The following is a 15,224-nucleotide window of genomic DNA, read 5'->3' as shown; positions in this document are numbered from 1 at the left end:
ATTTTATACTTGCTGTTCTCAAGTACCATTTGGAAGAAAAGAGAAAATGTGACAAATAACCTTACAAACAGGCTGTCCTATTCCTAGAATTAACATTCTTATTTGCTATAGACTTTTCTGCTCCAGACTTAGTGACCATGGCTAATGGAGAACTCTTACACTAAGAATTACGCTGACTTGATTTCTAGGGAAAAGTAAGAGAAACAGATAAAGAGGATGAGAAGATGGTCTGATCCTATATGCAGTTTTAAGAAAAGCATCGCTTCGTTGTCATGCTATTACTTCTTTTTTTGTTCTTGAAAATCACCATGGTCATGAATGTATAGCAGCAGGAAGGCAGCGAGAAGAAGGTCAGAGCTTGGATATGCTGCAAAGTCAAGATAGAGCTTAGATGCTTTTTCTTTGCCGACTTGTGGATATTTGGGTAGAATAGAACTATTAAAGAGAGAACTTCAAGTGTATCCAATATGCTTAGTCTAGGCACTTTGTGTAATTATGCAAAGGTTTTCCTATACTTTATGAAGGTCTAATATAAGCGTGATACACTATGTGGACTTTGAAAAAGAATGCTTTTGCAGTTTCACAAGTATTTAAGGTAATACTCTCTCCAATCTGTAGCAGGTTTAAGTTACAAGTAGGGAGCAGTGGTTCTTGACATGCAATAGGAAAATAAACCGTATATTACATTTTAAAGTGACTTAAACCTGCGTGCGCTGATCAAAATACCTACTGTCACAGCATGAACTGAGGGAAATTAATGCTGTATAAATATAGCCTGCGAATGTCTTTATTTTTCTACTGCACATCTAGAATCAGACTTCAACTTTTTTTTTCTTTTTTTTTTCTGGAGGATAAGATCGCAGTGTTACAGAATCACTTGCAACATGTTATTCTACTAACAACTGCTCTGAATGCAGAAGAGTCTGAAATAACAATTGCTGTCCTTTTGCATCTAAGAGTTGAAGAGCCTAAATGTTTTCTGTACTTCCACTTCATATAAAAGCTTGATTACAGAATAATTTTACCTTTGCTGCATCAAGAATTTCTGGTCACTTTGTCACCGTTTTAACTGCAGAAAGCTTTGGTGTTTGTTTGTTTGTTTTACTGATTTGCTGTGCAGTATTTCAGATGTGCTACTAATGTAACCTCCTGCTTAGTATTTTCTCCCACTGTTCCCTCTTGCTCCAAAAGAGCAAAGTTTTAGAAATCAAAGTTGCAAATCTACAATTTTATTTCTGTTTGTTTCTCTCAGCATTCTCCATCGGAACCTTTTTTAGAGAAACCAGTGCCGGATATGACTCAGGTTAGTGGACCGAATACCCAGCTAGTGAAAAGTGATGATTATCTGCCATCAGTTGAGCCGCAGCCACAGCAAAAGAAAAAGAAAAAGAAAAACAATCACATCGCTGCAGAAGGTCCCAGTAAAAGTTTTGGTAAGGAAGACTTTCCTGGGGGACTTGACAGCCAGAATTTAAGCAGGAACTCAGTGGATTGCTCCCAAGAAGATAAAAAGAAAAAGAAAAAGCCCAAGGCAAAAAAAGAACCGAAGGATCCTAAAGAGCCCAAGGAAAAGAAGGAACCCAAGACCCCCAAAGTCCCTAAGACCCCTAAAGAGCCAAAGGAAAAGAAAGCAAAAAACACCACGCCAAAACCCAAGACCAGCAAAAAGACAAGGTAAGTCAGGAAAATTCTGTATGTTATGGAGAACGGTGTTTGTGGGATTTCTAGATGATCTGCACTAAATGGAGTAAGTGGAGAAGAAATCTTGTTTTGTCTTTTGTCCTCAGTCATCTGCAGTATCATGTTTTTGGAGAAAACGTCAGGCACATTTCTCTTGTTTGGCTTTCCTGTTTATGGCTATGCAATTTCTCTAAACACATAGGAAAGGGAGAAGTATTTGCCATACCAAGCAATGTCAGTTTTTCTTTTCAAGGCATAAACATTTCTGGGTCTGTTAGGTTTCAAAATTAACTCATTTGCTTCTGATGCTGATCTATTCTTCCGTGTGGTTTGTGTATTAAGAGATGTTTCAACAGTAATTTAGGTTTGACCAAAATCCAGAGATGAGGGGCCTAGAGGAAAAAAAAAAGTTTGTTTTTGTCTAAATAAGGAAGTTCAGCACTTGTTGCAAGCTGTACAACACTTATTTCATACTGACACAAGCCATGGGCTAGAAGATTACTGTTTAAAAAAAGAACTGTTTTTGTATGGATATTCAGATGATTGAATATGTCCCTCACTCTAGAGGCTATACTCATTTTACTGTTTCATGCAAAGGCAGCTTTTCTAGCAGAAAGTCTCTGTAGAGAGACCAGATTCTTCAGCCCTGTTTCTCCACTGTTTTCACTCAGCATCGTGTCCCTTTACGAGAATGGGCTTAAAGTACTACTGAGTAGTATGAGAGAACAAACTGCTGTTACACATGAGTAAATACGTCATAGATAATAACAAAGATTCTTTCCTTACCCCTCAACTCCCTAAACGCCATGATTATAAATGCTCACTTGAAAGAAAACTGAGAGGAAAAAGACATTAAAGCTCAATTTTTTTTTCATTTGTATCTAGAATTTCTTACAACTGTTCTGAATTTGTTCCAAACATCTGAATCTGTTTTTCAAGATGTGGCTAGTGTTATAAAATATAACTTCCAGATGGAAGCACAGCCAGGCTTGGTTAATCCGAATCAGTTTGCAAAATCCATTTGTATCAGGGCTTTAAAATTGCAGTTAATGAATCAGCTTTGCATATATTCTGCAAGACTGACTGTCAGTGGTTAGTTCTGATGCAGCTAAATGAGGTACAGATAGTATGAAACTACTTGCTCCTTTGGCAAGAATGAACTGTTTTTCTTGGTGGAGACAAAGTTTCCTGAAGAATTTAGAAATACTGGCTTGTAAAATCAAATGATGTGCTCCTGAACTGGCTTTGTGGACTGTTCAATAAATTACAGTTGATTACCCTATCCTATTGCACAAGTCCTATAGACTACGTTCCAGCCTGTCCTACGGATGGGTTTTATATACAGCCTAAGTCACAGCTTAGAAAGAATGCTTCAAACTGTTTCTGTCAGTGTATGTTTTTGAAACCAAAATACTGCATCAGGTAAAATAACCTTTGTGCTCCATTTCCAGATATTCATAGGTTTAAAGACTGAACAGGCCATGTATTAATGTATGGTATTGAGCATCTCCTAGCAATTTTTTGCACCAGGAAGTAGAAAAACATTTACTGCAGGACTGCTCAATTAGTGTACTTTTACAAGGACCTGCCTGCAATGAAGCTTTGTTTAATAAGCAACGGTTAGAAAGAGTAGCTCAGAAACATGCCTGGGTTCCTATGGCTCTGCTGGATATCAGACCTCAGAACTTGTCTGTCCTCTCCACTCAATCTTCACATCTCTTTGCACGCCTACTCTAAGTCCTGGGACACGCTGTGCAGATTAAAGGAGCAGTATTTCCTTTGATGGAACAAATCACTGCTTTCTTAGTTGTGTCTGCAGAAAGGCTTTATCTTCTTTCCCATGCAATAACTCTTGTATGTGAGCAGCTAGGAGACTACAGTCTTCTGCTATTTGCTAAGCCCTGTTTTTACCTGTGAGAGAAATGTGTTTGGAGCAGCACTGAAGAACATGTGTTGTTCCTTATGCTTGCTCAAAGGTGTTGAGAAAGTTTACTTTCTCTCTTAATGGACTTGTCTTGGTGTTACCAACTGCTCTTTTGAAAACAAGGTTGTTCTCGTTTTGTCGGCTTCAGTATCAAACTTCTTCAGAGAACTCTTGATGCTGTGTTGGGATGCTGTGCTGCTTTTGTAGTGTTTTAATGCAGTGAAAGGAAATTTGCTTGCTTTGGCAGTATCACAGACCAGAGAGTCAAAGTGACAGATCATCGTATCCAATTTTTAAACAAATCAACAGCCCAAAAGATTAATCGTCTGAGCTGCAATATTTCAGCAGTGCTCTCTACAGTAGCTGAGTAAGATTCATGCAACTTAGCATAGATTATGGTATGATTATATTACGAGTGAAATATGATGATGAAAGTTAATAATGTCTGGCATTAGTTTGCTAATAGTTACTAATAATATCGCTCAGTATTTTATACTTTAAAGCACTGAAAAGAATAGTGTAATTTTTTAAAATTATTATTATTATTATTTTAGATTTCTAAGTGCTGTGCAAAACCAAATGATTTTCCTTCCTGAATAAGCTAATGAGTTTAAATGGAAGAACAGAATTGCGCTCATATAAAATTCAGATAAATAAAGTCAGCTATATGCGTGTATTTATCAAAGAGTGTTATTTTTCTTTTGGATAGAGACTTGTAAGCCCCAGGTAACTTATTTGACACAGGCTGCATCTTAACCATTTTGTAATGCAGTACAGCTTATAACTTAGCCCCGTCTGTCATTTCAGTTTAAATTTTGACTAACTGTATAATCCTTTCATTAAACAAACAAGAATCGGAGAGAAACTTTGTCCTTCGTTTCTCTTTTATATTTGGTGTAAGTTGTGACAAAATGAGCAGCCTGTCTCACTGAAAAGCAGCTTCATGTGATGGACAGGTCAGATGGGAGGAACAGAAGAAGCTGATTAATTGCATGCTTGTTTGAACTGTGAGTCCTATGACATCTTAAAAAGAAAGTGAGCACTAAAATTGGAGGCTACTATGTTGTACTGTCTATTTGGCGATTTGGAAAGAAAGATCACATTAATTTGTTGCTATGAGCCCAATCCTGCCAATGCTGAAAGCCAGAAAAAGCAATGGCTGGTTTAAAACAAACGAACAAAAAAGAACTACGAATCTTCTGTAGACAAAACTAGTAAAGATCAAAGAAAAATGCAGGTATACCTGAAATCACCAATGAAGGGTTTTCATTAAATTGCTCAGTGCAGAGTATTATGTGGCCTTTTCATGTTATTGAGCCAGCTTCAGGCACGTGCAAAGCATGCAGGTTATTTGCAGTGGTAGATAGTAGGACTACTTGCCTTTCCCTGTCTAAATTGCAAAGTCATGGCTCAGATGTCTGTTCCTCCTGGGCCTGTCCCTGGAGAAGATGTGGAGCACCTGTTTGAGAAGATCATGCTGCAGCACAGCTGATAGCTCTCCTGCTGCTTCCTGTGAAACCCTAGAGAGTGACCACCTACTAAGGTGGGAGAAGAAGGAAACAATTTGAAAGGGCCAGAAGGCAGCTTCTTGTGAGAGCTTGTCCCTTTTCCCATCCCCAAACAGTGCGCTGTTCTTTGCAGGGCTTCTCTCATCTGCTTCCTCCCCACCCTGCAGCAGGAGAAGCTCTTGTCCTTCCCACACGTGCAGCACCCGCCTGGGATGGAGGTTAGGGTGCGAGTGGGTGGGCAGGCTGCTGCTAGCAGAGCACTAGCATAGCTACCTCTTTTAGAGAGAGGTGGAGACTGATTTATTTGGCGTGCAAATGAGCTATCTGTTGTGTAGGAAAGGGGATGGCTTTTGGCTGCGGAAGTGGGAATAGGCTGCTGCAAAGAGGGAGTGGTGTGAGCAGCAGGATGCAGTACCTTAGGGAGATAGGGGACAGGAAGAGAGAGGTCCCTAGGTGGTACGGGTTGTTTCCACTCCAAAGCTCAGATCATTCTGCGAAAGGCAGGAAGGGGGCTGGGCTGCCTGTGGGAAAGGACAGGAAATAATGCAAGATTTCCATGCACGTGTCCACCGAGGCAGTTCCTCTTCACACCTGTCCTCTTCTCTCTTTTTGAACTATCCCAGCTGCCAAATATTTACCTTTGTCTTCCCTGCAGACAGGCCTCGTGCGCTTCACCATTACCAAAACTCACTTTATAATGATTCAGTGGAGTGGTCAGGCTAGAATAAACCTTCCCATTGTTGTTTTTCCTACTTCTGTCATGTGTGAAAGCGTTATATAAAGGGCGTTTTAATGTTAGGTAAGATAGTGAAGAAAGTCTGTCAGTCCTAACATTTTGGGAGTGTTTAAGGGTTTGTGGTTTTGTTGCTCCACAGTGGACGTACAATGTCTTTCTAATCCAGGTTCTAGTCAGGAATCTGTCATGGGATAGTGTTCCCAAATGGAAAAATAGGGATCAGTAGTGTGTCTGACTTACCTTGGATATTTAGATTACAGAAAAGGGTTAATTACTTCCTCTTAATCCTGTGAAACATCCCATGCTTTTTGGGGTGTGTTGGGGTCAGATGGTTCAGCCCTCTAAGATCCTGTTGTCTGACCTCACTCTGTAGGTGGCTGCTGACTAAGTGACACAAAGCACAGTTTGTCAGAGTTGGTGTGCTCATTCTCAAGTTGTAATTCATGCTTTCTTCTCTGTTATCCTACTTAAGTTTTCCTCTTCAGACCTTGTTTTCCTTAATGGTGTTTTCTCATCTGACCTTCTGTGGGTTTTCTTCTCGCTGATCCCCTTTGGTCAGTATGCTGTACAGTCCTCAAGGATAAGAGGATAAAAGCAGAGAATAGTACTTGGACAGCTTGGTTGTGAGACTTCTAATCTGAAATGTCTCTGCATTTTAATTATGAATAGAAGGTCTAGTTTTGGCTAACTGAAATTGTTGGTGTTTTGTGTTTTGTATGGATACAAATAATTCCTCAGTTTCTCCCAGATTTTGAGTTCTTGTTTGGAGTTTGTAGACTTGTCTCTAGTGGGAGTTAGTTAAATCCTGTGTTCAGTTGTGTGAAAACACATATTAAATATAGTTGTCTAAATGCACCTATGATATTTTGCTGTCCGCAGTACCACATCTGTAAAGTTCTATTGATGTGCATCCCTAGCACACTGAGACACAGGCTAATGGTAATGCTAAAAAACGCTTTCCACTTGCCTGCACTTGGATGTGGATGGGTAATTCTGGCCCAGCTGAACAGCGTCCCTGAAGGCAGGAGTGTGTGCCCTGCTTGGGAGGTTAGGTGGGCCAAGTCAGCGTGGCTGGTAGGAGCAGATCCTGCCGGCCAGGTGAAGCCTCACCTCACCCACAAGGACAGCACTCTTTTTCTCTGTTTTATTTCTTCTTCGCCTTCCCTACTTTTCATGACAGAAGCTGTGGCTGTGTATTTAACATCGGCAATTCTCCCGAGTTCAGAGCTTACATTTCTCAGTGGGGCCGGGCTTTGTTCTCCCAAGTTGGCGGCTGGTGTGTGTGTGTGTGTGTGCTGTTAGCCGGCCTGTCAGGGGCGATGCGAAATGGTGTCCGGATGACTTAGCGCGCAGCTCCCTTACGAGTGTGACTCAGTCTGCCGAGGCACGACCCGTGGGTATATATAGGTCACGGAATGCTCGCGGGAAGGCGTTCAGCTCTGCCACCAGGAGCGGGGGAAGGTCTGACAGGCATTAGAAAGCAATCTTTGTCGGGGTGGATCTGCCCAAGCGCTCCAGCCTGCGGCAGGGCCTTTGTCTGGGCCGTGCCGGGCTGTGCCAGCCGAGCGCTGCCGGTGTGCAGCAGGGAGGATGTCTTATCCAACCTGGGCCATGCTATTCTGCCAGGCTTTAAGCCTGTTATTCATAGGTGCTGGCGCACCCAGGGCATGGCAACTACCACTGAACTTCATTGTGCGCTTTGCTCTGATTTATGGAGGTCGCCTGCAAAAAAGCACCAGGCTGTCAGCTCGCTTCAACCCAACAGCCCTCCAACCCCCTGGCAGGCCCACCTTTGGTTTGAGTACATGTGAGAAACGTGGAAAGTTCGATCGTGGGGGTTTGTCAGGTTGTGTTTGGGTGATTTCCTTCGTTTTATTTAGGGTTTTTTGGTTGTTTTTTTGGTTGTTTTCCTTTTGGAAGCAGCTCGGCCGTGATTTCATAAAAGGGGAATATACACACACACATTAAAAAAAAAAAAAAGCAAGCAGAACCAACAACAACAACAAAAAAAAAATAAATAAAAGGGGAAAAAAAAAAAGCCAACCCCAAAAACCCGCGGCCGCGCAGGTGTCGGAGCGTTGGGCGCTGATTGAGAGAAGCAGATGGCTGCAGTCGGTGGCCGCCAGCCAGCGGAGCAGGTGCTGGTCACGTGGATGCGGGTTGCCAGGGCGATGCGAGCGCTCTCGGCGCGCAGATGAAAGGCCGGGGGCCCCGCTTCAGCTGTAGCATTGTGTAATTTGTGGCAGTTAGAGCGGAAATAAACGCTGGAAATGGAGCCGCGTAGCAGGGGAGACTCCCGGCCATGTGCGGCCTACGCTGGGCGGCCGCGGGAGGCAGGAGCTGTGGGCTGTGCTTTGCGCTGACGGCAACGCTCTGGGTGGCGGTGTCAAACTTATCCCTTCCCACTCCATTCCCCCTTTATTTTTGGGTAGAAAACTCACATTTTGAGGTGTTTCCTTCTTAAAAGGAAACCTTCAGCACCCTGTAATTGCACTGTAGTAAGAATTTCTTTTCGAAATTCCCATTTTTATGTTTACTCTTCTATTGAACTGTGTCCACTCTTCTATTGACAGTGTCCATTGAAACACTGTCACCCCCTCCCCACCCCCATATATGCACACAAGTACATAGACATATAAAACTATATTAAGAAACTTCAAATTACCACTCCAGAGCGTGCCTCTGGTTGACCAATGTGCGGGGGAAACAAACTGCAGAGCGTGTCCAGGATGTGGAAGTGATACAGGAGGGGATGAGAAGCTGCATTGTAGTGGCTGAAATAATGTTTGGGGCTGGCACTTCCCGGTCACCAGGTAGTAGTGCACAACTGTACACCAGCAGCTTTTCTTTCAACATGTCAGCAACTCTGCAAGCAGCAGCTGTCAGGGCAGTGCTGGGCCTGAAGGGACTGCAGAAACCCACCCAGCCTCTGGAACTGAATGTGCTGGTGATGTTTAACTTCCAGCATCACTTCTTATCCTTTGCTATCTAAACGTTGTGTCTCTGTTGCTGGAGATCACCTCACTGCTTGTTTTGGTGGCAGTGTGTTAGAAGCTGGGCTGTGATATGGGCATCCGGAGCTTCTTAAGGTTGTGGTGTGGTCAGAAAGATGTAGTCCCAGCTCCTCTGGTGGTGAATGATTTCACAAAGGGTGACAGGAATGGACTCTAAACCTCTCCTTGTCAGCGGTGGATGTAGCTTGCAGATGCTGAGATATCAGTTTGTTGTTTGTTTTTTCCCCCTCACCAGAGAAAGATAGAAAACCTGTGTTAAGGTGACCAGTCCAGGTAGCTGCAGCTGATGGCAATGAGGCTTATCAGACAAGTGCCTTGAACCCTCTGTGTACACCTCACTCTGTTGCTACACGCAGCCTTCACATGCCCCACATCCTCATGCACGCCTTGAGGGTTGGCACTAAATCTCACGTGCTGTTCCACTGCTTGGAACTATAGGCTCAAGTGCAGAATTCTTGCCATTAGTGATGGTACCGCTTCCCCTGGCTCAGCTTGCCAAGTTGATGTGAGGAATGGCAAAAAAAAGTGCAAGTGTAACCCTGTTTGTATCCACGTGTGTCAGTGCTGTTTTCAGAGGTTGCAGGTTTTCAACAGAGCAACCCTTCCTTTACCTTTTCATCTCTTGTTTCTTGTTCAAGACATTGTCACTAAGATTCTGAAGGAAGGGCGATTCCTTATTCTGCTGTTAAGGAGAGGGAAAAATACAGCTGTAGCCCCTGCATCATTGGGTTTTACAGTTATATTTAAATACTTTAATAAGGCAAGGCGGCAGTTGACAATAATAAAGTCACTGAAAATAAATATCTCACTGATTAACTGTTCTGTTAAGCGCTTTTAACTTACTTTTTAATACAACTATTGATTGAAAATACCTTTGTTCTAGTAACAAGAAAACAGATTCAGAAACTAGTGCTGCGAAGAAAAAGGTTAACAAGGGAAAGGAAGGTTCTGAAAACTCAGATTTGGATAAAACCCCACCACCTTCGCCTCATCCTGAAGATGAAGATGATGCAGGAGTTCAGGTAATACATCTCTCAAGTTCAAACTTAGACTTTGGCAATTGAGTTGCATGAAATGATAGTTCTCTCACTCCGTGTAGTGGAGATATGTAAGTATTAAGTGTGTTGATTAGAATGACATACCAAGAAGGTGAAACCTGGAAGTTGCTGTGGTGAATATTTTACTGAAACAAGTGTCGTTCTTCATGATTTTGCTTTACAGTCTTGTTATCCTTAGATGTATGCACGGCACTGCTGAGCTTTCATATGTTTCCTCCCATTACTACTTGCAGTTAGGACACTTCACTTTCTGATCACTCAACTCTACGTGGCATTATGAGGTTTTTCTTATGAGCATCTTGTTTCTTCTTGGCATCGGCTTTAGAAGCCTTCTGAAATCAAGCATAAAACGTGACAGAGCAGGATGAGGGAAATTTGCATGTCGGAGGCTTGTAACTGTACCACTTTAATGTATGACAGGCCTTTCTTCAGAACTGCCAGCTATCAGCTCGTTTTTCTTCCGCACTGCTCACCTATTAATATATCTCTAAATTTCCTTTAACATAAAGAAAATCTGGCACAGGAGTGAGTGCATATGAGAATTATTGTGTGTCCTGCTGCTTATCGTATTAAAAAGTGGCCAGCTCCTGGCTTCCTTCTGCTGGCAGTGCTCAGAGTGGGCATTAGAAATAATCATTCCCTTATTAAAGGATATAAGCAAATTGTGATGGAGGAAGTATGACACTCCTAAATTGTCATGCTGATATTACTGAAGTCTATTGCATTTGACTATTGTGTGTCAGCTTGCATATCTTGCTTCTGGTTATCAGAGCTGTTGAACTCAGTGATCAGTAGTCAAATTAGCCTGGTAAGAATGTTGGCAAAGAGTGATATCCTAACGCATACACAATTTATGCTTTTTAAATTTAATGTATTTGTGTTAATTTTGCTTTCTTAATACTTTTTTTTCTTCACATACTGCATATTTTGCCAACTCCATGCATCTTCATATAAACTTAAGGAAGGTTTATATAGAGGGCTGTGTCTGTATATACTGGGACATTTAGGATTAATGAACTCGTTATGCTGACATTCATATGCAGTTGGCTAAAACTCCATGGTACCGATTCACCTAAAAAGGTCTTGTAATGCAGGAAATGATGCATTGCTCTCTTTAGAGACACTTAATTTTGTGTTATCGTACAGATTTTTTTGCATTGTGTTATCAAGCCTTCTCACATATAGATTAACTAAAGAGTAAAGGATAATCTAATGCCAGTAAACGTATGCACAGTTTCTGACAATGCATAATATTTGCAAAGCCTCTTGTGGATATCAGAAGAAATGGGAAGTTAACCAAGCTGATAAACATCAGAGGGATGTCTACCATTACGTTTTAGGCTTCCTTTCCATTAGAGAAATATAAGACTTTTGGCACCAAGAATAGTGGTAAGGCTTACCTACTGAGCCAAAAGAAGATGGATATTTTCCCATCAGTGATTATGGAAATGAGGGTGTATATTTGCCAAGTAGCATCTATTTTCAGCTGTAACAATATTGATATTATGTTACAGTTTCATGGGAACTCCTATAAGCTGTGGCTTCTACATGTTAAATAGCATCAGAGTTGTTTAGAAGGGGTGGCACTGCTGAAAAATTTCAATTGCAGTTAAAGGCAATTTCCTATTTTGTGAAGCGCCTCAGATGTTTGTGCTTAGAAAGTGTCTAAAAATACAATTTTCACTTCATTTATGCACATTTAGAGACTTGGGTTTATAGATCTGTTGAACAAGCTCTGTAAGTTATTTCATGTACCAGAGACAGTGTGTGTTGAGCTGAGAAAGACAGAAAAATAAGCAATGTATCAACTCATAAAAATATGTTTTGTCAGTTGAAATTCAGCATCTTAAAAATAAATATCTGCGTGAGCCCATTGAGACATTTAATGATGACTTTACAGTTTCCTTCAACAGTGTATGCTGTCAGCTTTTGGAAGTGTATTATGTGATGCGGAATGTCTGGGAACTTGAATTTTATTGTTGTGGAAAATAACTCACACTGAATGATATGTTTCGAGTTCTGTCAAATGAGTGCTTGTGTATTTTACAGGTTGTTTTCTGCATCTTCTCTGAAATTTTCTCTCACCCCGGTGTAGAGGGTGTGGGAGATACAGGAATTATGTTTCTTGTCTGTGGATGGTTCAGGTTTTTCATTCTCTATTGAAGTTTTGGGTCTTTTCCTATGCTGTGCTCCAGGATGCGTTTTTGAACAATGTTGTGTCGGTGGAGTGAGGAAATCATGTTTCGCTGTATTTCTCTTACAAGATAATCTGGAGAGATGGGAAGACCATGAAAGTGTGTTGTGCTTAGCAGCATTATAGCCATGCTGTGGAAAGGTGGTATTTGGTTCTTACAGAAGCTGTCTATCAATGTTCCTAGTACACGTGGGTTGAGAGGGAGGGGCAGCTTCTGATTTTTGAATTGCTCTGAGATACAGTTTTTACTTTAATTTTCTGTTTAGAAGAGACGCTCCAGCAGGCAGGTGAAGAGGAAGCGTTACACAGAAGACCTGGAGTTCAAGATTTCAGATGAGGAGGCGGATGATGCTGATGCTGCTGGAAGAGACTCTCCTTCAAACACTTCTCAGTCAGAGCAACAGGTCAGATTTGAATGGAATGGAAAGGTGGATGCAACAGCAAAATTCAAAGTTCAAATATGGGCCTTTTTGCTCAGTGATATTAAACCCTCATTGGCACAGTGTGCCAGAAGGAATTAGCTTTTTACCTTCTTAAAGAAAATATTAATTCATGACTTTGTTTACAAGCTGATGATATGTATTTTGACACAGTTCTTTGAAATTAGTGGCTTCTACATAAGGGAAACCTAAACTTGACTGCTAGGAGTCCGGATTTACTTCTCTGAATTCAGTGATCTGGCTTCTGTGACTTTAATAAACCACTCAAGCTTGTCCCCTGCTGCTAGGCACCATAAGAACCCCTTTATGAAATTACTGCCTTGTAGTACCCAGCAGGGTACACTTTATTCTCTGTGCAATGTAAATGACGGATAAAATAGTTTGAATAAGATGAGGGGTAATAATGTAGGAATGACTGTTGTAACAATCTCATTGTTTTGTAGTGCTTTTTCAGAGTACTACTTCTCTTAACTAACTGATAACCTATTGGAAAACGTAGACGTGTTCTTTGGTATTTCATCCGGCAATTTGTTAAGCCTTATGAAATACTGTATGTGTTCTCCATTGTTAATTGTGTTTTATCAGAAGGGGAATTTTCTATGTTTGCCTGCCGTTGTAATATGGGGAATCACATGTAATTTTGATAGCTATCATGTGGATGTTTACAGAGCCAACCAGAGTTCTTGAATGTTTTCTAATGTCTCGATTGTACGTTGCTGAAAGCATGTATAATTTTAGGAGAGGTGAACTCATCTGTGTGTGTACTGTCAGCCTTTGTAGGAAAGCTGGAGTTCCATTAGCTCTTAAAAATGTGTTTAAACAAGTATCTTTCAATTTTTTATTATGGCATTATATACATTTGAATCTGGTCAGTTCTCATGCTGAGGGGGAAAAAAACATCTTTTGTATTAAACTCTTACTAGGAAAAAAATATTTGAAGCTTTCTAATGAAGAAAGAAATAAAATTACTATTTGCACAGCCATAACTCTTGTGTTATATTTGTGGTGCAGGAATCGGCTGATGCTGAAGGTCCTGTTGTGGAGAAAATCATGAGTAGCCGCTCAGTCAAGAAAAAGGTAAAAACGAAACTTCTTCCCTCCGTATTTTTAAACAAGCCAAGCATGTTTCTGTTAAGACCCCTATTAAGTTCTCAAAAAAATGCTTGGATGTTTTTAATTGAAAAATATTTTGCTGAATATAGGAGCTTCCCTAAGAATGTCTTTAGAGAACATGAAACTTTCTTTTGTATAGGAACGTACAAAACATGCTGTTTGTTTAGTGCTCAGGTCTTTTCTTGCATTTCTTCAAATGAGAATTTTGCAAATATATTTGTGGTGTCTTTTGCTTCAGAGTGATGTTTTAGGGGAGGTTTGAGGAGTGAGACCTCTCCTACATCCTAGGTTTCTGCCTTATTTGTAGTAAAGAAAGATCCTTGCCCGTAATTTTTACATCTTGTGACAGTGGGTGTTCTTAGCAGCCCATACACGTTTACTTGTGATCCAGGAAGTTATATATAGAGGTGGTCAGAGAGCTTCTTGTTGCTATGCTGAGACAGTGAAAAAAGCATTCTGCTTGGTGAAGTGTGGTTCTCTTTTAGTTCTTCCCTGTTGCCAGCTATGCTCATATTTTGCTGCAGTTTCCCTTAATATACTTTAGAACTTGATCGGCCCTCGCACTTCCAAACTATTATACTTTGAGTAGGAAGCTAACAAGAACTTTATCCTAAAAGGGCATTATATTTTAAAGACTCTTTTGTGTAATTCTCTCACTCATCTTACAGTTAGAAAAGCCTGTCTTATTTAACATAGGCACAAAACTCACGTTGAACTTAGTTGAGCAGAAATATTTCCCTCAAAGAGTTAATTTTTCATATCTAATGAAGAAAGTTGTGCTTACCCATGGATTTGTTTGCTGTGGGTTTTTGTTTTGGTTTGTTTTTATTTTACTGCTACTGGCATAACATCATTAATAGCTTTGTAAACCTAAATCCATGCAATGTCATGACTAGCTTTGGTTGAGTTTGATTCTCCAGTTTATATGGTACAAGATCTCTAGGGTTACTGTGGTGTTCTTTTATTTAAGTCTAAAGCTGTAGCTTTTATCTGAGAACAAATACTACTTCTTGTAGTATAAACCTAATAATTAGTTGTCCTGATGGTCTACCAGAGAGGAGAGGAGAAAGTGATCTATTCATAAATGTCTTTACATTTGAAGCTGTTTTTCACCAACTCTTCTTCTCTTCTTCTTCTCTCCTGCAAATAAAGGTGTGATTACTCATGGGGAGTGTGTATTTTACTGCAGTTTGTGGGAAGTGGTTGGTCTGCTGCCTACGTGTCTTTGATTGCAAGCTCTGCTGGAGGCAAGCTCTATTTTGAGCCTGCTCTTTAATGTTTTTTATGGATTGTATTTGCAGGTTGGAGGGGTGTCTCTTGTTTCCTGCTCTTCCTCCCAATGCTCCTCTCTATCCCCCAAAAATGGATTTCAGGATGTTAATATTTAACATCTGAAGTATCCAACTGTGCTTTTATTAAAGGTCTTTTACACTCTTACTAACGTCATCAAAACACTGGTTGTTAGATTACTAATCAAAGTAAAATTGCTGCAATCAGGACCTGCATATAAAATAAACATGAGCAAAGGCTTCACTGGGAAACCTTTCAGTGAATTAG

General features: G+C 40.8%; 1 protein-coding gene across 13 annotated transcripts in view; it reads left to right on the top strand.

Annotated features, from left to right (window-relative positions):
- CHD7 (chromodomain helicase DNA binding protein 7) overlaps window positions 1-15,224 on the top strand; it is a 123,015-nt gene that overhangs the window by 64,935 nt on the left and 42,856 nt on the right. For all 13 annotated transcript variants that reach the window (XM_085539529.1, XM_085539533.1, XM_085539531.1 and 10 more), the window contains 4 exons: window positions 1,253-1,674; window positions 9,746-9,884; window positions 12,381-12,518; window positions 13,566-13,631. In XM_085539529.1, the coding sequence (XP_085395655.1) occupies window positions 1,253-1,674; window positions 9,746-9,884; window positions 12,381-12,518; window positions 13,566-13,631 (765 nt within the window). The remainder of the gene's footprint in view (window positions 1-1,252; window positions 1,675-9,745; window positions 9,885-12,380; window positions 12,519-13,565; window positions 13,632-15,224) is intronic.

Source organism: Coturnix japonica, chromosome 2 (assembly GCF_054131305.1).
Source record: "Coturnix japonica strain WE chromosome 2, WE-NBRP24, whole genome shotgun sequence".
Taxonomy (NCBI): Eukaryota; Metazoa; Chordata; class Aves; order Galliformes; family Phasianidae; genus Coturnix; species Coturnix japonica.
Note: the sequence above shows the minus strand (reverse complement) of the source record. Positions and strands in the feature narration are given on the sequence as shown.